Here is a 26501-nt window from a genome sequence, read left to right on the forward strand (position 1 = left end):
GGGGCAGTGCCCAGGCCCTGAGTTCAGGATTCAATGACTGGTAAAAAAAAAATAAATAAAATAAAAATTACATAAATTTCCTTTTTATAAGTCACACTACCAATATATACCCAATCTCCCCTTTCCTGGACATTTAGATTTAACCCACTTAAGAGTCATTTTAAAAAGAAAAATATGCATAACTCAGGAATAATTACAAATATGGAATATCAGAGCCAAATGAACTTCAAGATCTACCTGAAAGCCTGTAATCCTATGAAATAATGTAATTTTAATGGGTATTTTTATGTCATTTTTAGGTCAACATGTTTTATGACAGAAATGATACAATTTAGCTTGCCATATACATATCCATGATCTCAAGTATTTTAACTATACTGAAAATGAAATGAGTCTAACTTAAAAAGACACTTAGAAAAAAAATTCACTGTATTATACTTACTCAAAAATACTTGTAAGTTGTTCACTAGGGGCATTTTTCAGTCCAGCCACAATACTCTGTAAGCGGCTCACACTCTGGGTAGCTGAAGCCACAGGAGTAATAGCTGCTTCTTTCTCTCGTAAATATCTACGTCCTGTCAGCGGAGTAGAAGGTGCAAATGATCTTTTCTGTCAGAAAAGAAAAATCTGTAAGACTGAAAAGTGACAATTCCCCTTATAACACATTTAATTCAGCACATGTACCATCTTCTATATTCATTTAGAGATGGGTTTCTTTGCCTCTTTTCTAGGTTATCCACCAATTTTTTTAGCATTATGCTAATAACACCTGTTCATTTGGATAATGTGTTTCCAAAATGTTTTGTATCTATAATCTCATTTTATCCTCTGAAAACTCATCTGAAATATAAAGTATACCCACGTTAATTTTACCTATGAAGAAACAGGTACAGAGAAGTAAATTCCTTCTTTTAAGCTAACAAAGACAATGGTAAAGCTTGGACTAAAACAGGTGTCTACTTTAGGCCTTGTACATCAACAATCAAGCCTACGGTTATCAAGCTGAAATTAAGGAAGGGCCTAGTTTGTTTCATGGGTAGGAAAGCAAACTATATTTCAAGCAGCATAACAGAGGCTATACTGAAGCAACAAAAGGATGAATACGTGTAATGATAAAACCAGGTTGCTGGGAAAATGTATCCAAATGATTAATAGCAATGAATAAATGCCAGTTTTCAAAAATTACCTTTTAAAGCTTTCATGGGGACTATGAATTAGTAGAAGAACCTCAAGATTTAACTTGAAAGTTGCCTCTGCTGTTAGTAGAATCACACAGAAAAAGACAAGTATCATTCAAGACTGAGGCCAGGCTAGGTTATATTACTTTTTCAAAGTGTTGTTGAAGGTTACACTCATTAGTTTGTGCTAATGGGGTGTCCCCAGGGAATTTTCGAGGTGTTCCAATTTCCTCTTCCGCATCTGCTCCCAAAAAGATCCTCTCATCAAAATCACCAACAGTAAGAACATATTCTTCATACTCCTTGTTTACTGCTTTGCTGCAAAGACAATTATTTAAGCTGCTTGAATAAAACCAAGTTACACAAGATTTATCTCAGCTTTTAGACATATTTAAGAGTATATGACAAAGGGAAACTGGTGACTTCTTAGTTTTATTAATTTTGACCATGTATACAATTAGAGCTTCTTATCTGATTAGACATTCTTCCTGTTCACATATGCAACAAATTACTTGAAAAGTGATTTATAAGAGACTATAGCATCTAAAAACCATGTAAAACTAATTTAGGAAAATGAAAAAATAAATCTAGGCATGATAACTCATGTCTTTAATCCTAGCTGCTTGGGACACAAAAAATCAGAAGATCAAAGTTTGAGGCTATCCTGCACAAAATACTAAAACTATATTTTAACAAAAAAGTTGGGGGGCAGGGGATATGGCCTAGTGGCAAGAGTGCCTGCCTCATATACATGAGGCCCTGGGTTCAATTCCCCAGCACCACATATACAGAAAATGGCCAGAAGTGGCGCTGTGGCTCAAGTGGCAGAGTGCTAGCCTTGAGCAAAAAGAAGCCTGGGACAGTGTTCAGGCCCTGAGTCCAAGCCCCAGGACTGGCCGAAAAAAAAAAAAAGTTGGGCATAGGAGTGCATACTTAAAATTTCAGCTATGCAGAAGTAAGTTGGAAGATTGAGGTCCAAGGAGAGCCCTTGGCAAAAGTGGTGCCTTACCTGAAAAATAAACTAAAATAAAAGGGATTAGGGGTATGGCTCAAATGGTAAAGCACCTGCTTAGCAAGCATAGAGCCCTGAGTTCAAAACCCCATTTGGAAGAACATAAAATCAAATATAGAAGTCACTGGGTTCATTTGAGTTTATTTCCTTATTTATTTCTTTAGGTGGTATGAACTCAGAGCTTTGCAATTGCTAGGTAGGCTCTCTACAACTTGAGCCACACACATTTCCATCCCCCAGTAGTTTCTTAAATGTCCTTAAAGGAAACAAGGCTTAGTGATAATATTCATTCAAGGCTAGTAAAGGAGAGTGAGTTACCTTCACTTAAAAAATTTAAACAGGGGCTGGGGATATGGCATAGTGGCAAGAGAGCTTGACTCGTATACATGAGGCCCTGGGTTCGATTCCCCAGCACCACATAGACAGAAAATGGCCAGAAGTGGCGCTGTGGCTCAAGTGGCAGAGTGCTAGCCTTGAGCAAAAAGAAGCCAGGGACAGTGCTCAGGCCCTGAGTCCAAGGCCCAGGACTGGCCAAAAAAAAAAAAAAAATTTCAACACTCATTACCAGCAATCTATGATATGCCAGACCCCATTAGTGCTTGAAACTTATGATACTTACCTATTATCAGTAAAACTAGAAAGGTCCAGGAGGCATTCTCCTTTCAAAATCTGGAAAGCAAAAAAAATCATTTGGGGGATAGAATTAAAACATAATTATAATACTTATGATGTAATTAAACATATCATAGCTGTGGGTGGTGGCTCATGCTTGTAATTTTAGCTACTAGGGAGGTGAGATTGGGAAGATCATCATTTAAGGCCAGCAAAGTTATTAGCAAGAAACCCAGCTGAGTGAAAAATGCTAGGCATGGTTCACAGCAGGCCTGTCACCCAGCGCAGGAAGTATAAAGTAGGAAGATCACAGTTCAGTCCTGCCCAGGCAAGAAAAGTAAGACCCTATCTGAAAAATGACAGGAGCAAAAGAGTTAGGGATGTGGCTCAAGTGGTAGAGTGCTTGCTTAGCATATGTAAGATGCTGAGTTCAAATCCCACTACTACCAAAAACCTATCAACACACACAAAAATATTATTTCTTTAAATTTTCACACCGACATAACACATGAAATAAGACAACTATAGCCAGTAAAACCTGTTAAGTATACAAATAAAATATTAAATTTAAAGTCAAGTGTTGCTGGGCACCCATAGCTCAGGAGGCTGAGACCTAAGGATCAAGGTTCAAAGCTAGCCCCAGCAAGAAAGTCTGTGACGGACTGGAAATATGGCCTAGTGATAGAGGGCTTGCCTCGCATACCTGAAGCCCCAGGTTCGATTCATCAGCACCACATATATAGAAAAATCCACAAGTGGTGCTGTGGCTCCAGTGATAGAGTGCTAGCCTTGAGCAAAAGGAAGCCAGGGAGAGTGTTCAGACCTTGAGTCCAAGCACCAGGACTGGCACAAAAAAAAAAGTCTGTGAGACTTTTACTACTAACCACCAAAAATCCATAAGCAAAGCTGTGGCTCAAGTGGCAGAGAGCAAGCCTTGAGCAAAAAAACTCAGGGACAGCATCCAGGTCCTAAGTTCAAGCTCTAGACCACTATGTCCACATTAGTTGTTGGTTATCTACCTCTAATACTGCCCCCAAACAGATAAAGGTCAAGGATTTTTTTTTTTCTTTGCTTTGCTTGTTTCTCATCTCTGGGGGTCAAACCCATGACTTCATAAATATTTGAGAAGAGCTCTACCACCAGGCTACTACATACCAGTCCTAAAATCAAGCCTGAAACTACTTTGAAGTTAGTCTGCAAGCAGTGTCTTCCAATTTTTAGTGACAAAAAAATCACTTAAAGGATGCAGACTGATGAACCTCAAGACCTTAGGGATTTTAACAAATTTCCTACATGATTCTAATGGAAACTTCACTTTATTAAACATTAGTCTGAGAGGAGAAATTAAAATGATATGTTCCAGGAAATATAAAAGAGAAATGCAGGGTCTTCTTGCAAGAAACTACACTGTTATTACTATTTTTTTTGTGTTACACTATACGTACATTTACTACACATGAGGTTTAAAAACTCAAAAGTCTTTTAGGGTGGAGATGAACATCCATGAATGGATGCACGTTTCCCATCTCAAAAGTAGTAGCCATCATTTAGCTCTACCATATTTAATTGTAGAAATTTCAACCCAATATTTTGCCACAACTCCTGATTGCTAAAAAGCTTTTGTATAAAAGTTCTTGATAGGGGCTGGGAATGTGGCCTAGCAATAGAGTGCTTTACCTAGCATACATGAAGCCCTGGGTTCAATTCTTCAGCACCACATATACAAAAAAAGCCAGAAGTGGCACTGTGGCTCAAGTGGTACAGGGCTAGACTTGAGCAAAAAGAAGCCAGGGACAGTGCCCAGGCCCTGAGTTCAAGGCCCAGGACTGGCAAAAAAGAAAAAAAAAAAAAGAGAGAAGTTTTTGATATATTGCTGGGCGTGGTGGCTCATGCCTATAATCCTAGCTACTCAGGAGGCTGAGATCTGAAGACTGAGGTTCCTAGCCAGCCCAGACAGAAAAGGCCCCGTGAGACTCTTATTTCCAATTAACTCCTCAAAAACTGGAAGGGGCCCTGTGGCTCACTAGCCTTGAGCAAAATAGACCAGGGATAGCGCCCAGGCCTTGAGTTCAAGCCCCATGACTGACCAAAAAACCAAAAAAGTTCTTGATATTTAAACTAAATATTAAACAAGAATGAAGTAAAAGTATCATCCTATACTGACCAAAGTCAGACCTTATCTAGAATCAATTTAGAATCCTCAGAGTATTTTCAAAAGCAGAATTAAAGTTTAAATGACAAGTTCAGTTTTGAAATGAAAGAATAATTGTGCCAAGAAAATAGCAAAATAGTAAGTAACCAAGATAAATGAACACTGTAACCAGGGGCACTAATGTATTACTTCTGTGCAACATACCAGACATAACCTCTGGTACTTTTAAAAGTTTACTTTGCTGAAGATAGAATTTTTTTTTTGCCCAACCCCATGGCTGAACTGTGATCTACCTATTCTATGTTTCCAGTTGTAGCTGGGCTACCATGCCCACATTCTTCCATTGGAATGGAATCTCTCAGACTTTTCTGCCTGAAGTGTCTAGGAATGGTGACCTTCTTATCTTAGTCCTTCACATAGCTGAGATGCCAGGTGTGTATCACCATTCCCCCTCATTGTAAAAAGAGGTCGTGTTTATGCCCGGGCTGGCCTTGTGCTGTAATCCTCTTGATTTCAGCTTCTCAAGAAAGCTAGGATTACAGATATGAGCCATTAACACCCAGATGTTTTTTTGTTTTGTTTTGTTTTGTTTTTGCCAGTCCTGGGCCTTGGACTCAGGGCCTTGAGCACTGTCCCTGGCTTCTTTTTGCTCAAGGCTAGCACTCTGCCACTTGAGCCGCAGCGCCACTTCTGGCCATTTTCTGTATATGTGGTGCTGGGGAATCGAACCAAGGGCTTCATGTATACGAGGCAAGCGCTCTTGCCACTAGGCCACATCCCCAGCCCCTAGATGTTTTTTTAATCAGGCCGACTCTCTTGTTCTATTCTTTAGATTTCTTCATCAAAACCCCCTAGAGTTGCCCTGATAGTTAATTTCCTTGACAATACACATATCTGGTCACATTCTTCAGCAGCTCAATTTCTCATCTCACAGAGGACCAGAAAGAAATTCTTTTCAGCAGAGACTAAAACTTGGGAATCTTGACCCTTGAGTCCTGCAATGTTGAGAACATTTTTTTCTGTGAAGGCTGCTGCTGACCCCTACACATTTCAGTCTTTTAATTATAAATATAGTACCTTCTTATCAAAGAGTTTTGAAATATATGGTTTAAAGTAGTGCTCCTTTATTCCTTTTGCTTCTACTAGCAGCCCATCATGCAGTTCACACAGGACAGCAATGATGCAGGGAGGTTCTTCAGAAGCCTTAAAGTCAGTAGTGTGGAAATCAGATGGCAAACCTAATTTGACAGTATGTAAGAAGAATATCGTCAATATTTAAAACTCCTTTTCAAAAAAAACCCCCCTAATTTTCAAAAATAAGTAAAGATCTTACCTTTAAAAGATGGATTTAGCAAGTCTTGTCTATTTGAGCACATGATGGCATTGGCAAAAATCAGATCCAAGCAGCACAGAAGTAAATGATAAGAATTTACCAAATCATCTCCAATCATACGAAAATTACCTTTATAAGGAAAAATAAAACAAAAGAAAATTTAGAAGTCTTTCATGTCAAATACCAGCAAGTTCCAACAGTAGGAATATAAAAACAAGAGTACTGGCAGAGAAGAGTGTCTCCTTACCCTTAGTATAAACAAAGAGTGTCCAACAGAAATTAAAGAGATCCTTAACACTGCAAGGAATCCTCCTAAAAAAAGAAACAAATGTATTCTTTTTGTTTGATTAGCTTGCAAAGTATCATCTAAATTAAAAATCAAATACAAATAATAAGGTTAAACTACATGTAAAATTCCATTGACAAGGGCAGACAGCCTATGACTTATGAAATGGACTTTCCATTATGAAATAAGCCTCTCCAATATTGCATTAAAAATCAAAATATAGGGCTGGGAATGTGGTTGGTGGTAGAGTGTTGCCTAGCATGCATGAAGCCCTGGGTTTGATTCCTCAGCACCACATAAACAGAAAAAGCCTCAAATGACTCTGTGGCTCAAGTGGTAGAGTGCTAGCCTTGAGCAAAAGAAGCTCAGGGACAGTTCCCAGACCCTGAGTTCAAGCCCAGGGACTGACAAAAAAAAAAAAAAAAAAAAAAAGTCAGAACATGGAAAAGGGAAAAGTACTACCCTGCGTTCCCTGGGTAACCATCCATAAATGTATTTACATCTTTACTTTTATTTTTTAAAAAATCATTACAGGGCTGGGAATATGGCCTAGTGGCAAGAGTCCTTGCCTCATAAACATGAAGCCCTAGGTTCGATTCCTCAGCACCACATATATAGAAACGGCCAGAAGTGGCACTGTAGCTCAAGTTGGCAGAGTGCTAGCCTTGAGCAAAAAGAAGCCAGGGACAGTGCTCAGGCCCTGAGTTCAAGCCCCAGGACTGACCAAAAAAAATTATTATAAAGGCAATATAGAGAGGGGTTACAGTAATATAAGTGAGGTAATGAGTACATTTCTTTTTTGACAATGTCACCCCTTCCCACTATCCATAAATTTAAAAAGAAATTTAAGTCTTTGCAGATAGATACTTCTGGCAAAATGAAGACTTTTGAAAGAACACTCTCCTAATCGGTTTATATCACAGACACATAAGAATTCAAGTGTTTTACCTCTGTTTTCTGCTTCGTGGTAACTTTGGTAGCTCCTCATATGGATTTTGAAACACATCTAAAAATATAGGCTCAAATTTTTTAAAAATTACAGTAGATACTTCAAAATTTCTTTCTAGCCTTTCTATACGTTCACGAAATTCTTGGGGCAGGTTTGACATGTCCATCCACTTCTTCATTTTACTAAAAAATTGTATTAAACTAAAAAATAAGAGGAAAAAGGTGACATTAAAATTAATCCATAAATGGAATAAAAAGAACATTCTATTCATGACTTTAAAAAAGCAACCTGGATTTATTTATAAACTTCATTCCAAGTGTTACGAAATAACTCTGGTTGCCAGGACTACAGCAAGGATATAGATTTTGAGTTAGTGGACATAGGATAGTATCTTCTATTGTGCAGGAAGTGAGAGTACCATCATTTTTAAAGTGCTAGCCTTGAGTAAAAGGAGCTTAGAGACAGAGCCCAGACCCAGAGTTTAAGGCAGAGGACCAGCAAAAGGGGTACAAAAAGTCTCATGGAGTTTCCTTCCATGGCTGGCTTTGAATTGCCATCCTGAGATCTTAAGGCTCTTGAGTAGCTAGGATTACAAGAAAGAGCCACCGATGCCCAGCTTCTCTTTCTTAGTAGGCATGCCATAGATTGAACTTAGGACTTTGAATTTTTCACTTGGTTTGCTTGCTCATGACTAGCTGGAGATGGAGTTTCTCAGATTCTCTCTTTTATCTTTAGATCTCAGCCTTCTGAATAGCCAGGATTATAGGTGCAAGCCATTAATGCCTGGATCCTGACTATGATTTTTAAACTAAAATAAATCAACTTCACCTCTTTCAAAATAATTCTGATCATAGGGATTGTTACAAATACTAATCCAATAAGCACATGAAAATGCTTCACATCATTAGTGATCAGAGAAATTAAAAAAAGCTAATATACATATATGTGGGAAATGAAACAAACCTATATCCACATAAAAGTTAACATAAATGTTCACAGTGGCCTTAGAACAGCCCAAAGGTAGAGTTAACACAAGTGTTCATCAACTGACAAATAAATAAAGAAAGCCAAGTATGGTCGGTACATGCCTATAATTTCAATACTGAGAAAGCTGAGGCAGGCTGGGCATTAGTGGCTCAGCCCTATAATCCCAGCTACTCAGGAGACTAAGATCTGAGGATCACAATCCAAAGCCAGTCCAAACAGGAAAGTCCATGAGAGTCTTATCTTCAATTAACCACCAGAAAACTGGAAGTGGTGCTATGGCTCAAGTGGTAGAGCACTAGTTTTGAGCTGAAGAGTTTAGGGACAGCGCCCAGGCCCAGAGTTCAAGTACCACAACTGACAAAAAAAAAAGCTGAGGCAGGATGATATGATCACTAGTTTGAGGCCAGCCTGGGCTACATAGCAAGACAGTCTGAGTAAAACAAGTAAACAAATCAAATAGGCTATATCCATGCAATATATTATTCCATCATAAAGAATAAATCAACACTTGATACATCTACACCATGGATGAACTTTGAAAACATGCTAAGTGAAACATGAAGTCAACATAAAAGACCATATGCTATATAATTCCTTAGAATGTTGAGAATAGACAAATCCACAGAAACTAGATTACAGTTGTCATGAAAATGTCCTAAAATTGACTGTGGTACTAGCTATACCACTCTATGAATGTATGAAAACCTGTTGAATTGTACAATTTAATGTATAGTTTTATACATTTAAAAAGAAATCTTAGCTAGATGATAACTCATATCTGTAATCCTAGCTACTCAGAAAGCTGAGATCTACTCTTATCTCTAAGCACCAGAAAAACTGGAAGTGGCGCTGTAGCTCAAAGTGGTAGAGCACTAGCCTTGAGCAAAAGAGCCCAGGGACAGTGCCCAGGCCCTGAGTTAAAACCCCATGGCCAACAAAAATAAATAAAAATAAAAGAAACCTTGAAGGTGAGTGTAACACAGGTGTAGAGGACTTACACATGCACCATGTGCAAGACTGTAGGTTTGATATTCAGCACTGGAAAAAGGAAAACAACAACAAAAGAAAAGAAAAAGCCCAATGGTTCAAGTGGTAGAACCATTGCAAGCACTAGATTCTGAGCTCAAACCCCAATATCTCAAAAAAAAAAACAAAAAAGCCCCAAACTCTACTCTACACAGTGTGTGGTAAAACATGCTGCAAGAATACAGCAATTCAGGAAGAAGAGAAAAAAAGCCCTAAAAATCCTCAAATTCTTTCATACTAATATTGCTTTGATAAGAATTTAACTTGAGGGGCTGGGGATATGGCCTAGTGGCAAGAGTGCTTGCCTCCTATACATGAGGCCCTGGATTCAATTCCCCAGCACCACATATACAGAAAACAGCCAGAAGTGGCGCCGTGGCTCAAGTGGCAGAGTGCTAGCCTTGAGCAAAAAAGAAGCCAGGGGCAGTGCTCAGGCCCTGAGTCCAAGCCCCATGACCGACAAATTAAATAAATAAATAAAAATAAAACATAGGTTTAAAAAATAAAAAAGAATTTAACTTGATGAGAAAGTCAACAAAAAGGCAAAATACCTTATACAAAGATGTATAGCATATTTTAGCTTTTTCACTCAAGGCTACCACTCTGTCACCAGAGCCACAGCTCTACTTCTGGCATTTTGCTGATTAATTGGAAATGAAGAGTCTCTTGATTTTTCTGCATGATCTGACTTCAAACTGGAATCCTTAAATCTCAGCTTCCTGAGTAACTAGGGTTATAGGTATGAGCCTGTGTGTGTGTGTGTGTGTGTGTGTGTGTGTGTGTGTGTGTGTTAATAGAGACAGAACTCCAGTAATTTCACATATGCTACACACAAAGATTTATTATTTAGGAGTAGGGTAAGTACATACTCAATGAAACACCTTATAGATTATTACTCCACCTTCCAGACTTATTCAATTATGGGCATATTCTCTAAGCTAATGAGTCCTTTGATTAAAAACTTGTAATTTTTTAAAAGAAGGCTCATCAGCTATTTCCAAAGGTTTTGAAACTCGGGGAATATGAAAAAGTTCTAGAGATGGATGGTGGTGATGGGTATACAACAATGTGAATGTTCATAATGCCAATAAACTACATGTCTAAAAATGATTAAAATGACAACCTTATCTCATTCTTATCACATACACGCGTGCACATTTATACACAGCATAGGATAAATATGGTAAGTATGTTCTAGCGGTGGCATACTAGTTAATTTTATTGAACTTAAAAGATAAAAAAGGAAATTATAACCAACTAGCATCACCAAAGTTCCAATTCAAATGTATGAAAAACAAGTGTTCCTTCTAATTTTATAATATGAAAATAATTAAATGAATAAGTTGTCTTGATTTAAATCACAATTAACAGAAAATGTGAAACAGCTTCAAGCAATGAGATACACACAATTTCTTTAATAAAAGTGTACAAGAGCTACTGTATACTGTACAGCATGCAAGGGAAAAGCCTTTGGTAGAAGTCAGAATCTGAGGAATAAAGGAAGAGAAGGAATGTGAGGCTTTAAAAAGATAGGTATGTATTAACAACCTGGTACTGAATTGAGTCAAATGATTTAAAATAAAAACAAATTAAATTCTAAAATTAGACTTAGGACTTATATGACTTAGAAAAATAAAAATATTTACCTTAATTTAGCTGAACGTAGTATTCTGGTAAGTGAAACACAGTTTCCTTCCATGATACCCTTACCAACTGTGGGAATAATGCTTTTGCGGCATGCAACATATAATGAACATGCCAACCAGTGTACAACTTCTCCCTGGAAGGCAAAAAACAAACAGCAAAATGGATATAATATAATAAAATGTTTGAATTCCAGAACCAATAGAGATCATAGACCTGTTTGGTCTAATTTTCCTTCAACAAGTAAAGGGCCAGAGAAAAGAAGATATTTACCCAAGGCCACAAAGCTAAGATAGTTAGAATGATGGGTATAAAACTCCTTTTTCTCAGGCCTGTGTTATTACAACTAGAACACTTGAAATCAGTACTGATCTAAGAACAGATCTCTCCCCACACTCCAAAAATGTATTATTCAAAAAGGTAAAAATTGGGGCTGGGAATATGGCCTAGTAGCAAGAGTACTTGTCTCATGTACATGAAGCCCTGGGTTCTATTCCTCAGTACAAGGCCAGAAGTGGTGATGTGGCTCAAGTGGCAGAGTGCTAGCTTTGAACAAAAAGAAGCCAGGGACAGTGCTCAGGCCCCGAGTCCAGCCCCAGGACTGCCAAAAAAAAAAAAAAAAAAAAGGTAAAAATTATCAGTATTAGCTTTTTCAATTTTAAAACATCCATCACAGCCTTGATGATAATGAAGTGCTGTTCTACCATTTAAATTTTTCTTTTTAACCTCTCTGGCAGGGAAAAGCAAAGACAGTAGAAAGTCAGCAAGAGAACCACATATAAAAATTATGAAATACACTGGCTGTCTTTTCGATGTGTATGCGTAGGTCCTAGGGCTTGAACTCAGAACCTGGGTGCTGTCCTTGAGCCTTTTATGCTCAAAACTAGCATGCTACCACTTGAGTCACAGATCCAAGTCTGGCTTTTGGTGGTTATTTGGAGATAAAAGTCTCACAAAGTTTACTGCCTGGGCTAGCTTTGGACTGTGATCCTCAGATCTCAGCCTTCTGAAGAGCTAGGATTACAGGGGTGAGCCACTGGCAGCCAGCCTAGACGCTGCCATTTTTTAGGTAAAAGTCAGGGCAGTATTTTACCCCAAAACATTTTTCCTTTAAAATGTTAATATGGGGGCTGGGGATATGGCCTAGTGGCAAGAGTGCTTGCCTTGTATACATGAGGCCCTGGGTTCAATTCCCCAGCACCACATAAACAGAAAATGGCCAGAAGTGGTGCTGTGGCTCAAGTGGCAGAGTGCTAGCCTTGAGCAAAAAGAAGCCAGAGACAGTGCTCAGGCCCTGAGTCCAAGCCCCAGGACTGGCAAAAAAAAAAAAATGTTAATATGCTCCTCCATCTTAGTACATATCTCAGTTCACAAAACTGCCAAAAAAAATTGGGGGCTGGGAATGTAACTTAGCAGTAGAGTGCTTGCCTAACATACATGAAGCCCTGTGTTCAATTCCTCAGCACCACATAAACAGAAAAGGTTGGGAATGGTGCTGCGGCTCAAGAAGTACAGTGCTAGCCTTCAGCAAAAAGAAGCCAGGGACAGCCCAAAACTCTCTTTTTTTTTCTTTTTTGCCAGTTCTGGGGCTTCAACTTAGGGCCTGAGCACTGTCCCTGGCTTTTTGCTCAAGGCTATCTAGCACTCTATCACTTGAGCCACAGCACCACTCCAGGCTTTCTCTGATTATGTGGTGCTGAGGAATTGAACCCAGGGCTTCATGCATGCTAGGCAAGCACTCTACCGCTAAGCCACATTCCCAGCCCCTTAATTTTATCTTTTTAGGCTTAAAATTCTCCAAGATGGAGCCAGGTGCTGGTGACTCACGCCTGTAACCCTAGCTACTCAGGAGGCTGAGATCTGAGGATTGAGGTTCGAAGCCAGCCCAGGCCAGTCTGTGAGACTCTTATCTCCAATTAACCACCAGAAAACCAGAAGTGGTACTATGGCTCAAGTGGTAGAGTGCTAGCCTTGAGTGGAAAAGCTCAGGGACAGCACCCAGGCCCAGCATTCAAGCCCCACGACCGACAAAAAACAACAACAAAAAAACCCTCCAACATGGAATTCTTTTATGAGTGTACTGCTGAAATATAAGTGAATTTTAAGAATTTAAAAGTAACAGACAGGGCTGTGAATATGGCCTAGTGGTAAAGTGCTCGCCTCGTATACATGAAGCCCTGAGTTCGATTCTTCAGCACCACATATATAGAAAAAAGCCAGAAGTGGCACTGTGGCTCAAGAGGTAGAGTGCTAGCCTTGAACAAAAAGAAGCGGGGTGGGGGGAACTGGAAATATAGCCTAGTGGCAAGAGTGCTTGCCTTGTATACACGAAGCCCTAGGTTCAATTTCTCAGTACCACTTACATAGAAAACAGCCAGAAGTGGTGCTGTGGCTCAAGTGGCAGAGTGCTAGCCTTGAGCAAAAAGAAGCCTGGGACAGTGCTCAGGCCCTGAGTTAAAGGCCCCAAGACTGGCAAAAAAAAAAAAAAAAAAAAGAAGCCAGGGACAGTGCTCAGGCCCTGAGTCCACGCCCCAGGACTGGCAACAAAAACAAAACAAATAAACAAAAATAACAGAAATTTATAACATACATAATACTGTTCCTACTCATTTTTCTGCAGTCCTTAAGACCAAATTCTAGAAGGATAAAAAGACTGATAAAAATATCTCTTGCAATAATCTAAAAGGAGTAAGTAGAAATAGGTGGCCATTAATAAAGCTAAAATCCAGTCTTCCTATGACAAAGGACACAAGAGTCTTAATTGTTTAAAATATTAAGTGAAACAGATAAGCTAAATATTTTGGAGAATCTTTGACTAATTAATTAATTGGGAATAAATCCAAGTTAGAGCCTTCTGATACAGGTTACTATATGAAAATACTAGAAAGGCTGAAAATATCTAAGTATTAGAGAAAAGGACTGGGAATGTAGTATAATGGTTGAGTGCTTGCCTAGAGCGTGAAAAGGCCCTTGAACATTCCAAGGGCTCTAATGATGATGACCATGGATTCAATCCTTAATTAAGCACAATTAAATAAACAAGCACTGGAATTATTGAGATTCTTCTTCCTAAGAATCAAGTAAGCCAGGGCAAGATACTGAGTTCATACTCCAGTACCACCAAGAAAACAAAAGATACTTAATTTTTTTATTTTCACAGAGCCAGAGATTGAACCCAGGTTCTTGTGGATGTGAAGCAAACACTCTACCACTAAATTACATCCTCAGCCCACAGTGATGGCTTCTGACTTCCAGATTTCCAATCTAAAGCTAAAAAGAGCAACAGAAACTTTTTCTTTTTTTTTTTTGTTACCAGTCCTGGGCCTTGGACTCAGGGCCTGAGCACTGTCCCTGGCTTCTTCCAGCTCAAGGCTAGCACTCTGCCACTTGAGCCACAGCGCCACTTCTGGCCGTTTTCCATATATGTGGTGCTGGGGAATCGAACCCAGGGCCTCATGTATATGAAGCAGGCACTCTTGCCACTAGGCCATATCCCCAGCCTGAAACTTTTTCTTTTTACAATTGGTAAGATGTAGTCTTAAGAAGAATAGCAGATAAAGTGTTGTGGGACACTAACTATAGCAATAGTATCGAACTTTGACTGGAAGTCAGGCAAGGCTCCACAAAAGATTTGAAATTGCTAAGTACTAAATCACCAAAGCTGTAAGTGGGGAGTGAGGGGGAAATGTAAGCAAGGGAAGGTTGCTCTGAAATAAGTCTCACACTTTTCTGCCAAAGCTGGCTTCAAACCTTGATACTCATTTCTCAGCCTCCTGAGTAGCTGGGATTACAGGTGTGAGCCACTAGCACTTGGCTAACACTTGTGGTTTCTAAAGCAAATATTTAAGGTATCCTGATTGATTCTGCCTAAAGCAGAAATTGAGGTCTTCAACCTTCCCTGGAGTTACTGGTAAAAGGCTCCAGGCAGAGCAAATGGTTTGAAGAAGCAGCCAAGTAGTTATAGTCTGAAACTAGGGTTTAGTTGAATGCTTTGGCCATAGCTCCTGCTCAATAAATATTTGTTCAGTGAGACCATGTCTGCTCCCACTGTCAAAGAACAAACAGGGTGTTTTTTTTTCTTTTTTGCAAGTTGTGGGGCTTGAACTCAGGGCCTGGGCATTATCCCTGAGCTTTTATGCTCAAGGTTAGCCCTCTACCAGTTGAGCCACAGCTCTACTTAGGACAGTTTTCATCTATGAGACCATTAATTGATCATCTCCCTAACCTTCTCATTCTCCCCTGAGCTTTCTAGTTATACCACACCAGGTGCAAATCACTATCCTTTACCTAGTCTATTCCTTACCATGGAGACGTTTTAGTCCCTAGGAGGTACTGTTCTCTCATATGGGTACACATAGTCCAGTAGGAAAATTCCAACTCTATGCCTTTGAACCTAATCATTATTTCACTGAGTTGAGCCAGCTTGTGTTCATGAAAGCCATTTAACATATAAGGCCACTGAAGCAATGTGCTGAAACATAATCATGCTTTGGTATCTCTCATGAGATTGGTTCCATGACCCTAGAAGATACCAAAATCCAGGAACGCTTAAGTCTGTGATGTGAAATGAGCGTATGGTCAATATTCACCTTCCCATACCAGATATACTCTTCACTCTACACTCTTTACTCTCACCAATAGACTTTAAATCGTCTCTAGATTACTTGTATTTAATACAATGTAGTCATACTGTATTGTTTGTTGAAAGACAAAAGTCTGTACATGCTCAGTACAGATGAAAACTTTCCCCAAGTATTTTTGATCTGCTGGGCCGGGCGGATGGAGGCCTCACTGTGCATTCTATATCTAAACTAGATTTGCTCATGCTTGTTGGAGTTTCTACATTATAATGACACGGGGCAGAAAACAGAATGCTATGAAAACGGTGTAAGCTTATAGAATGTCCCTCGGCTCATATATAAGATCTGCCCTTGGCAATGCGACTCGTCCCTGGCTGATGATACCTAAGGGGCAGGCGGAGCACCTCCCACCTTAGTTGCATGAGGGTATAAAGTACCCCTGAGAGTTCAGGTTCCATTTTCCCTTCCTCTGTGGGAACTTGGCCTTGCCAGCCCTGCTGGCAATAAACTCTTTTGCTCTACGTAACTTCGCCTATGGTCTGTGGTTCTTCTGGAATAATTTTCCTTTCAAACGGAACATAAGAACGACTGAAAAAATATTAATGATGATAACCGCCACTTATTTTATTCAAAGCCAGATACAGCTAGGCATCAGGCAGACAGAGGAAGGGGGGGACGGACGACTTTGTAGTACATGCTACAAAGTGTCCTCACTTTGCTACGTAGGAGGAAAAGGGTTGAAGAGCGCTTAAATTTAGGGCTCAGACTCCCCAGCCTGGCTTTGCCACCGGGCTCCGCTTCTCCTTTGGAATGGAGCGTCATGGAACGTGTTCGTAGAGAACGGGCAGATGATTGATTTATTCGAGGACCTGGGCAGTAGTGTCTCCGCACCCAATTCACTTTTACCATTATGCCTACGTCTACGGATTTAACGGTAGTGGCATTTGGCGGGGTAGAGATGGTCGGGGACTCTGGGGTGCGGGGGCGGAGGGGGGGTACAGAGGGACGCGGAGCGCTGGACGGGCCGCTCCTTCTCAGCGCTTCAGTTTCCCGCCTCCAAACAACCCAGTGGGCTGTCGGGGCCAAGCCCACCCTCCCAGGCACGCCCTCCCGGCGCCAGAAAGAGCCGAGACCCCTCTCGGAGGGGAACTCCCAGCGCCCCTCCGGGGGCCCGGGGCGGGGCGGGCGGGTGGGGCCTGGCGAGGTCGGGTCCGCGCCCACCTGCCGCCGCTCACCTCTAGACTGTAGTTGCCCCTGATGGCGGTGAAGTCGTCCAGCGCCTCGGCCGCGCTCCCCTCGTCCAGGTTCAGTTCCTGGCAAAGGGCCTGCAGCATCTCCCCGGCCGCGGCGACCACCGCCGCCCCCTCGGCGTGGGACTCGTCGTCTTCCAACATCCCTCCGAGCCCCGCGGGCGGCGCGCCTCAGCGCCCCCCGGTTCTTTTTCTCCCTCCCGGCGCGCCTACCCACAACGCCCCGCGGCAAAGCGCGCGAAAATCAGCCGCTTCAGGACGTCGTCCTTTCCCTCGTCTGCCTCCGCCTCCCCGTTTCCCCCTTCCCCCGCAAAGAGTCCCTTTCCCCCTCTGGAGTTCTCAGGAGATCGTCTCCAGAATCGGGATCAAAAGACGCAGAAGATGGACCCCGGGTTCGGAGGGGACCTAGCACTGGCCCTGGATGGGCCTTGGGGGTAGGGTGGTGGCGGTGAGAAAGCCTGGACGCTGCGGGGCGCCGGCAGGGTGGGGCGGGGCGGAGGGATCCTCTCCGCGCGGGGGCCGCCGGGATTGTAGTCTGGGCACCGCCCTGTTGGCGGCTGCCGGGGCTGTGGACCCGAGGACCCGGAGACCCGGAGACCCGGAGCGGGGTATTCCCTGACTCTTAGCAGTGAGATGGCTTCGCCAGCGCCAACCGCCGGGCCCTGAATTTGTAACCCCGCAGTCTGCTTGAGTTGGGACATGGAGTCGGCATGAGCGGGTCCGAGGACTGGCAAAGCAGGACAGTTAGGGACCCTTTGTCACCTTGGGGGCTCAAGGGCCGCAGGAAGGTACCTGTCTGCTCCCGGAGACTCTGGCAACCGACTCAGCCCATGTGGTCACTGTGGGCGTAGAGATGGCCTTGTCATATATGTGTAAATTATCTGAGAAGTCACATGTTGAAGGATCGGATCCTGGAGTTTTTACTAGAACCATTAGCACTCTGCAGGCAACCAATTGTTACAAAGGCTGCAGCCCACACATACCCTTGACACTCAGGAAACAGGCCAGAGAGGGAACAAAGAACAAAAACCATACCAACAAACCAATCCAGTTCCAATGGAGAGCCAATTTGGGATTTCTTGGTGATCAGAGACAAGCCTGGAGACCAGACTGGAACAAGGAGACCTGTGGCTTGGTGTAATGACACCTGAGCTGGCCTGACCCTAAATAGGGTCAGGTCAGGGGGCACAGGGTTACAGGAAGCTCCCAGTTCCAAGCAGTTGACAGACAGGTTCAGTAACCTGTAGGCCCTGTCTGTGCCCACCCCTGTCTCTTGGATTCAGGAACACCCATTACCTGGGGATGGGACTAACCTTCCTGTAGGAATCCTGGCACATCTATGAAGATGCCAGATAGTACAACTCACCATGTGGCCAATGATGGCGCTGGCCATATCTGACCTCCAAGTACAACAGCCTGATCTATCCTGAAGCCAGAGGTTGAAAAAAGTAAATCAGAGACTGTTAACTCCATCATTCTTCAGTAGGTGCTTCTTGTCCCAAATTATCTCCAAATGTCTTTGCATGGCCTATAAATCTCCATGCGCTCAGGCTCCACATCTACTGTATTGATCCCCCTATATAAAGTTTTATTGTGTTCCTAACCTGGAAATGCCAACCTGCCAAACTAGTTCTTGCCCCAGGACCTTTCTCACAACTACCTAAAAAATGTTCTTTGCCAGGTCTTTGCTTGTCTGTTCTTGGTCTAAATGTCACGGTCAGGAGGGTAAGGAGAGGCACAGAAATGAAGGAACAAAAGTTAAAACAAATGCAGCAGTGGTACTAGACACCGTGTTGAACTACACAACTTGTGAGTTGGGGACAGGAAGGAAATACTAGGAAAGAGGGAGGGAAGGGGTGACATTGTCCACCAAAAAAAAAAAGTACTCTTCACCTGACTTATGTAACTAACCCCTCTGTACGGCACCCTTATAATAATAAATTTAAATATGGCTATGGTCTCCATTTTAAGTTCTATTTTTCCTTATCCCTAACATGCCTGTTTAACAAAAACTGATCTTTTTAAATTGAAAATGAAGTTGTGTAATTAAGTAGGTTTACTATGCCTTCATTTTCAACCCAGATACAAATGAAAGTGGTTTGTTTTGATCCCATTGTGTCTGATTAGACTGCCTTCTGCCTGGGCTGGCTTGGAGACCTTAGATCACATCCTCCTGAGTAGCTAAGATTACAAGCATGAGCCACTAACACCTAGTTTAATGGTCAGTCCTTAATAGGTCCTTATAGGGCAAGCAGCACCTGCTCATAGGGAGCCATGCCCATTCTCAGGGATATTTCAATGTGCCCCACCACCTTAGTAAGGAAATGAGAAACCTAAAAGAACAACCTAACTTGCAATGCTAATTTAAAGGCATTTATCCATCAAAACCTATGCACAAGACATTCAATTTGGTCACAAGATATTTCAGAATATCATTTCTGAAGTTTTCCTCTATGAAACTATCCTGTCAGGTGCCAGTGGTTCATGCCTGTTTTCTTAGGTACTTAGGAGGCTGAGATTCAGAGGATTGCAGTGTCACTTAATTTAATACCTTAATGATGGAAATAGTTTTACAAGTGCTAAAACAGATAACCATAAAGGAAATTGTCTACTGTGTTTGGGCTTAAAACTTATTTGAAAAAAAATTTATAAAGGTTTACAGTGGGATTTTTACAGCCAGATTTTATAATTCTATGAGATGATAATACTGGCAGCAACACAGCATGAAGCTCTTCAGAAGTAAACAAGGTGACTTAAGGGGAAAAGCTTAAGGACTTGCTTGTAGAAATAAATGTCTTTACTTATAACGTTAAAGAATTTGAACTGACTATACATTATTTTTCTTTTTGGTGTCCTTCCCTTTAAAAACAAAAAAACTTGTGTATTTATTTATTTATGTCAGTCCTGGGGCTTGAACTCAGGACCTGGGCACTTTCCCTGAGCTTCTTTTTGCTCAAGGCTAGCACTCTGCCACTTGAGCCACAGTGCCACTTCTGGCCATTTTCTATATAAGTGGTGCTAAGGGATCGAATCTAGGGCTTCATGTATACAAGGCAAGCACTCTTGCCACTAGGCTATATTTCCAGCCCCCCTGGCTTCTTTTTGCTCAAGGCTAGCACTCTACTACTTAAGCCACAGTGCCACTTCTGGCTTTTTCTGTTTATGTGGTCCTGAGGAATCGAACCCAGGGCTTCAAGCAAGCTAGGAAAGCACTAGACCACTAAAACCACATTTCAGGCCCCTATTCTTCCCTTAACACATAAAATGTGATGTCTTTAAAACAGGAACATCTCCATTTCTCACTCTTACCTCTAATTAATCTCCTTATCCCTTTTTCCTCTTCATTCTGCTCAGTGATGTTTAACATGTCTTCATGCTTTTGTCTTTAGAACTCTATTTCTGAAAGTGTAATTTCACAAAGCCTTACATTATCAATCATTTACACATAGGAATGAATTATCAGATCCTTTCCAGCGAGGGAGATAGGAAAAGGAAGGAAGAGGAAGCTAGAGGGAACAGAGACTCAACCTAGCTTACAATCTTACCTAGTATGTTTTTACTTGCCAGGGCAAGTACTGAGAACTTTTTCCCTTCTCCAGTCCCATCTCTCATTTACAAAATAATTTCATATTTCAAAATAAAACAAAGATGATTTTTCTAGTAAAAATAGGTATCTCAATTGGGTGCCAGTGGCCTACACCTGTAATCCTAGCTACTCAGGAGACTGAGCTCTGAGGATGAAGGTTTGAAGCCAGCCATGGCAAAAAAAAATTTTTTTTAATCACCAAAAAGTTGGAATTGGAGGTGTGACTCAAGTAGTAGAGTACCAGCCTTGAGGGAAAAATCTAACAGCACTCATCTCAGAGTTCAAACCCCAGTACCAGCACCAAAATAAACATTTAAAAAACAAAAAATTAGATACCTTAGTATAAGAGGAAAAAGCAAAACTCCAAGTACAAAATAATGAGAATTTAAAATAAAAGATACAGACAGGTCAATAATAGATGAAGAACAGTATATTTTATTAGTTACAATGAAAATCAAAATAAAATGACATTCTATTGTGCTAAACTTTTACTTCAACAGAACATGACAAAATTAACTGTCCAGAAATTTTTGTTTTGTATATTTTTAAAAATTCACAAAACCATAAACCTGTCTCTGAAAAGAGTCTCATATAAAAACAATGGAGGCTTTTGGATTAAGTAGACTTGTTAATATAATCACCATTATATTAGCCTTTCCCAACTGCTGAGGTAGTTCAGTAAAAAATCCTTTGTCTCAATGCTTCTCTATGAATTTTAATACAATAAGCATAGATAAAATAGAATAATCATTATATGCTTGCTACTCCCTACTGGTTGTGTTACTTAAAAATAAAAATCCCTGTAGGGAGAGGGATTATAGCATAAAATAATAATAAAAAAAAGGATTCATTTAGTCTCTTATGTCACTGGAGATTTAAGCTGTATCCTAAACTCAGCCTCTGAAAGCACAAGCCCCTTTTTAGATTTTAAAAAGTAAAATCACCCATTTTTAAATGCAGACATTAAAAGACAGTTATATTCCAGTCACTGAGATTTATTTTTGCTGTGAGGCTGGAATAGTGCATAAGATCATACCACCAAACCACATTTTGCTCTAATTCCACTTCAGTAGTAGATGTATATTCTGACTAAAAACCAAGCCTCACTAGCTTTTAGGAAAGAAATGTTCCACCTTGAGCTAGGAACATTGCTTAACTGGTAGAGCACTTGCCTAGCAAGTGTGAAGTCCTGAGTTCAATCCCCATAACTGCCAAAAGAGTTCAACCCTTGCTGTTGATTAAATATTTCAGGCTCACTTTACAGCAGAAGTCTGTTTGGAGTATGAACTCAGCAAGAGATCTGTGTTTATTCCCTTTTGAGGGAAAGAGTAGGCTGGAGAATAACAGCAGGCCAATCAAGAATGTCAGCTTTGGAGCCAAAATATTTGTGTCTGAATCCTGGCTTCGCCATTTACTAGTTGTGTGACCCTGGTCAAGTCATTTCCATGTTTGGTTCTGCAGCTTCTTCTGCAAAATAGAGGTAACACACATGAAGTAGCTACAAGCTTAAAAGAGTTCATTAATGATGTACTTAGATTTGAATAGGCTCTTTATTAACACTCAAATGGTATTCTTTTATTTATTTATTTTTATTTTTTATTTTTTGGCCAGTCCTGGGCCTTGGACTCAGGGCCTGAGCACTGTCCCTGGCTTCTTCCCGCTCAAGGCTAGCACTCTGCCACGTGAGCCACAGCGCCGCTTCTGGCCTTTTTTTCTGTATATGTGGTGCTGGGGAATCGAACCTAGGGCCTCGTGTATCCGAGGCAGGCACTCTTGCCACTAGGCTATATCCCCAGCCCTCTTTTATTTTTTTTGATAACCTAGAAAATGAATATTTCAAAAGTTAGAGTATAAGGTTACATATAAGGACAAGAAGAAAATGGCGAAGGATGCATGCATCTGCACTACCTTTTGAAGTTTAGCATCTATGACCACTCTTAAACATACTCTTATCTCTGCACCAAGGTGAAGATTTAATCCACCAGGCCACTACAGCCTGCCTTTTAGGCTAAAACACATCCTGACCCCAGAGATGAAGACCTCTCCTGGGCAGTGAGCCCTCTGAATTATACTGTTACATCCCTCAAGCCATGAGAAATTATGGTATATAATGGAAAAATTAGTTTCTAAATATGTCTTAGCAGATGCATAGCAAGTACAAAAAGGATAAAAGGATAGCAGTAGATCGTTGAGGAGTGGATGAATACAAATTCATATGTAATCCTAGCTACTCAGAAAGCTGAGATCTGAGGTCCTTCAAAGCAAGCCCAGACAAGAAAGTCCATGAGACTCTTATCTCCTGTTAACCACCACAAAACTGGAAATAGCGCTGTGGCTCAAAGTGGCAGAGCACTAGCCTTGAGCAAAAGGAGCTCAGGGATGGCACCCAGGCCCTGAGTTCTAACCTCATGACGGACCAAAAAAAACCAGAATACCATTCACTATTGGATATGTCTACTTGCCATCTGCTATTTGCTTTCTCTTTCCCATACTCCTCTTTTGTCTTAGATAGTTCAGCTCTAGCTCTTTGTTTGTCTGTTTGTTTTTTGCCAGTCTTGGGGCTTGAACTCAGGGCCTGAACACTGTTCCTGGCTTCTTTTTGCTCACTTTACTTCTTGAGCCACAGCACCACTTCTGGCTTTTTCTATATATATGGTGCTGAGGAAATAAACCCAGGGCTTCGTGTATACAGGGCCAACACTCTACCACTAGGCCATATTCCCAGCCCCTCTGGTTCTCTGCTATACATTTCTCCACCAAATAAGTGCTGGGGTTATACCAATACTAACCATTTCTAAGTAGTCCAGTGTGTCTCTCAGGGATTTCTTACCCTTATACTTGCAGTTTACTAAGATATTCACTTGATACAAAGCAATCTTTTTCTTACAAAATTTCTGCTTAGGAGAAAATATTCTCCCATATTTCCCACTGGAACTGTATGGATCTTCTGGTACACCTCAGTGACTCATTACATTTTTCACTACATCTGAACATTCAAACCAAGACCTGCCCTCCCTGAATTACTCTAGCCACTAAAGAGTTTAATGGCGAGGGCTGGGAATATGGCCTAGTGGCAAGAGTGCTTGCCTCGTATACATGAAGCCCTGGGTTCAATTCTCCAACACCACATATATAGAAAGTGGCCAGAAGTGGCACTGTGGCTCAAGTGGCAGAGTGCTAGCCTTGAGCAAAAAGAAGCCAGGGACAATGCTCAGGCCCTGAGTCCAAGGCCCTGGACTGGCAAAAAAAATAATAAAGAAAGAAAGAAAATGTTCAAGAGCTTAATGGCAAACATGGTAGAGGTAATTAAGCAGGTGGAGCTAGCATCATGCAGGCATTGCCTAATGGAAAAGGGGGCTCATTAGTTGCTTCTGTTGTTTCTGAAAGAATCACTATTACCTGATGTTGATTGCTTTGTAGTTCTAGGTAGGGAGACAGCCCAGAAGTTTCCTCAACCAGCAAACTGTCTGCTCAGGCTCTAGTTCCCCAACCCTCTGGACTCGGAACAGAGCCTGTGAGGCAATGAGGCGCAGAGAGGGCTCAGGGTCTTGCAGCAGGTCTCTCAGATCTATGTAATAAGAAAATGGAGATTGGAGGTGAAAGTTTCTCAGGTCTCTGGAAATGAACACTCTAGACACTCTAGAGCCATCGCTTTTTAATAGGTGAGATGAGGGTCTCTTGAACTTTTTGCTTGTGATGGCCACAAAGTACAATCTTCCCTACCTCCGCTCCCAATACGGTAGAATTACAGGTGTGAGCCACACCACCCAGCTTCTGAACTTTCTTAAGATTTAGCTTCTACAGGATCCAGGATACAACAAGGACACCCGCACTTCCATGTTCATTGCTGCACAGTTCACAACAGCCAAGATATGGAAACAACCCAGATGCCCCACTACAGATGAATGGATCAAAAAAAGTGGTACCTATATGCAATGGAATTCTACACAGCCATTAGAAATGATAAGTAATGGCATTTGCAGGGAAATGGACAGGACTAGAACAAATCATGTTGAGCAAGACAAGCCAAGAACAGAGAGACAAATGGCACCCACATATGTGGGTATTAGAATCAAATTGCAGAGACATGACAAAGCAAACAGGACCCAAGATACCAATACACAGTGAGACAACAAAAGGACAGTCTTGGGAGAAATGCACCAAATAGTAAAATGCAAGCACTACTTCATATGTACTTAAAATAATATACAGACTGAAAAGAACTCCAAAGATAAGAAAACAAAGGACCTCTCCTTAGTCTTATAGTATTTAGAGGGCCCTATATTCTTAATATCACACATGGTATATACATGTGCACATCTGAGGGAAGATGGAAGGAAAGCACAGAATGAGTGGAAAGTGGGTGAAGAAAAATACAGTAGAGGGGGCCCAACAGCTGCAATGGACATTGATAAAAGTGAACTAAGAAACACAAAGGCAGTGGGGCGAGGGAAGAAATGAGAGAAAAAGAGGGAACAGATTATACTAAGCAAAAGGAAATAAATGTACATATCACCTGACCTGGAAGAAATTGTTTTATTGTTAATGTTCATAGAGTTCATAAGCATTGTAGACTAGAATGACGTTATCCACCATTGGGAAGGTTAAAAAAAAATGATGAAAGCATAGGAAAGCTGGGGGGAGGGAAAGTGGGAGAAAAACGAGGAAGGGGGTAACAAGTATGACAAAAAATGTACTCACTAACTTTTGTATATAACTGTAACCCTTCTGTACATCATTTTGACAATAAAAAGAATAACAACAACAACAAAAGATTTAGCCCCTACTTGTTTTACTGGTTAAGATGTTTTTAAGTAGTGAGCTGTTCAGGATTTTAATTTGGTTTGCAAAATAATGGTTTTGGATTGTGAAACTTAGCATTTCATTTCATGACATTTCATAACTGTAAAATGACTTAAGTGAGAATTATTGTCCAAGTGCTAACTCTGTAGAGCTCTTCAATTAAAAGAATTTTCCACTCTCAGACAATTCTGAAAGCATGACTGTAAAAGAACTCTTTTAGTAAGTGCTACACCTTACAGGTCAACTGTTTATAGTATATAACTCAGTCATCTCTGTGGTACTTGTGTTTTGTTTTGTTTTGTTTTTGCCAGTCCTGGGGCTTGAACTCAGGGCCTCAGCACTATCCCTGGCTTCTTTTTGCTCAAGGCTAGCACTCTACCACTTGAGCCATAGTGCCACTTCTGTTTTTTTCTATATATGTGGTGCTGAGGAATCGAACCCAGGGTTTCATGTGTAGGAGGCGAGCACTTTACCACGAGGCCATATTCCCAGCTCTATGGTACTTGTAAGGTAGCGTTACAATTTGATTTCTGGGAAATGTCTTATTTCCTGACAAACTTTAAGAACTGTCTTTGAAACATTCATTAAAGCAAATAGGGTCATGTCTTTTCCTTATATGAGTAACTAGAGTGAGATGAAACTGGCCTTTAGTTAAAATCACGAGTGGTTTTATTATTGCATAAGTCAGGGTTTTGGGATGCCAGAGTCTCAGGAGATGCCTAGTCACTGCCTCAGATACCCTCCAAATTACAGGTGCCTTTCAAAACCAAGGAAATCATCACTTACCATTTTCTATCCAGTCAGTACCCGTAGTCCTGAGCTCATTGTGATCCATGTACTGTGTTAAAAGCCCTAAATACAGGATAAGGTCAATGAGTCTATGATTTAGCTTTTCCTGTTAAAAATTAAAACTTGAATATTTAGTCATTTCTTAAAAAGTAGCCATTTGGCTAAGCTGGCCTTTCAGTAAGTAGGCATATTCCAAAAATGACTTCCAACTTCCAGATAATTATCTATAGATAACATAGCCCCTTTCTCCTAGAAGTGTTTTCCAGGTTGGCTTCTTAAAGAATGGGATACTCAGTCGGGTGCCAGTGGCTCAG

General features: G+C 41.0%; 2 protein-coding genes across 3 annotated transcripts in view; both read right to left on the reverse strand.

Moving 5' to 3' along the window:
• Positions 1 to 17234, reverse strand: part of Rbl1 (RB transcriptional corepressor like 1) — a 48591-nt gene extending 31357 nt beyond the window's left edge. Inside the window, exons 1-9 of one of the 2 annotated variants that reach the window (XM_048349123.1) lie at positions 16995 to 17234; positions 11182 to 11315; positions 7522 to 7722; positions 6535 to 6599; positions 6288 to 6416; positions 6032 to 6192; positions 2810 to 2859; positions 1325 to 1496; positions 443 to 609 (exon numbers count right to left, since the gene is read on the reverse strand). In XM_048349123.1, the coding sequence (XP_048205080.1) occupies positions 443 to 609; positions 1325 to 1496; positions 2810 to 2859; positions 6032 to 6192; positions 6288 to 6416; positions 6535 to 6599; positions 7522 to 7722; positions 11182 to 11315; positions 16995 to 17153 (1238 nt within the window). In that variant the 5' untranslated portion in view covers positions 17154 to 17234. The remainder of the gene's footprint in view (positions 1 to 442; positions 610 to 1324; positions 1497 to 2809; positions 2860 to 6031; positions 6193 to 6287; positions 6417 to 6534; positions 6600 to 7521; positions 7723 to 11181; positions 11316 to 16994) is intronic. The other variant, XM_048349124.1, reaches the window with a different exon arrangement.
• Positions 17235 to 21213: 3979 nt separating this feature from the next.
• Positions 21214 to 26501, reverse strand: part of Mroh8 (maestro heat like repeat family member 8) — a 40451-nt gene continuing 35163 nt past the window's right edge. Inside the window, exons 22-24 of the mRNA XM_048349125.1 lie at positions 26185 to 26250; positions 23995 to 24163; positions 21214 to 22062 (exon numbers count right to left, since the gene is read on the reverse strand). Coding sequence (XP_048205082.1) covers positions 24018 to 24163; positions 26185 to 26250 — 212 coding nt within the window. The 3' untranslated portion in view covers positions 21214 to 22062; positions 23995 to 24017. The remainder of the gene's footprint in view (positions 22063 to 23994; positions 24164 to 26184; positions 26251 to 26501) is intronic.

This window comes from Perognathus longimembris, chromosome 6 (genome assembly GCF_023159225.1).
Source record: "Perognathus longimembris pacificus isolate PPM17 chromosome 6, ASM2315922v1, whole genome shotgun sequence".
Taxonomy (NCBI): Eukaryota; Metazoa; Chordata; class Mammalia; order Rodentia; family Heteromyidae; genus Perognathus; species Perognathus longimembris.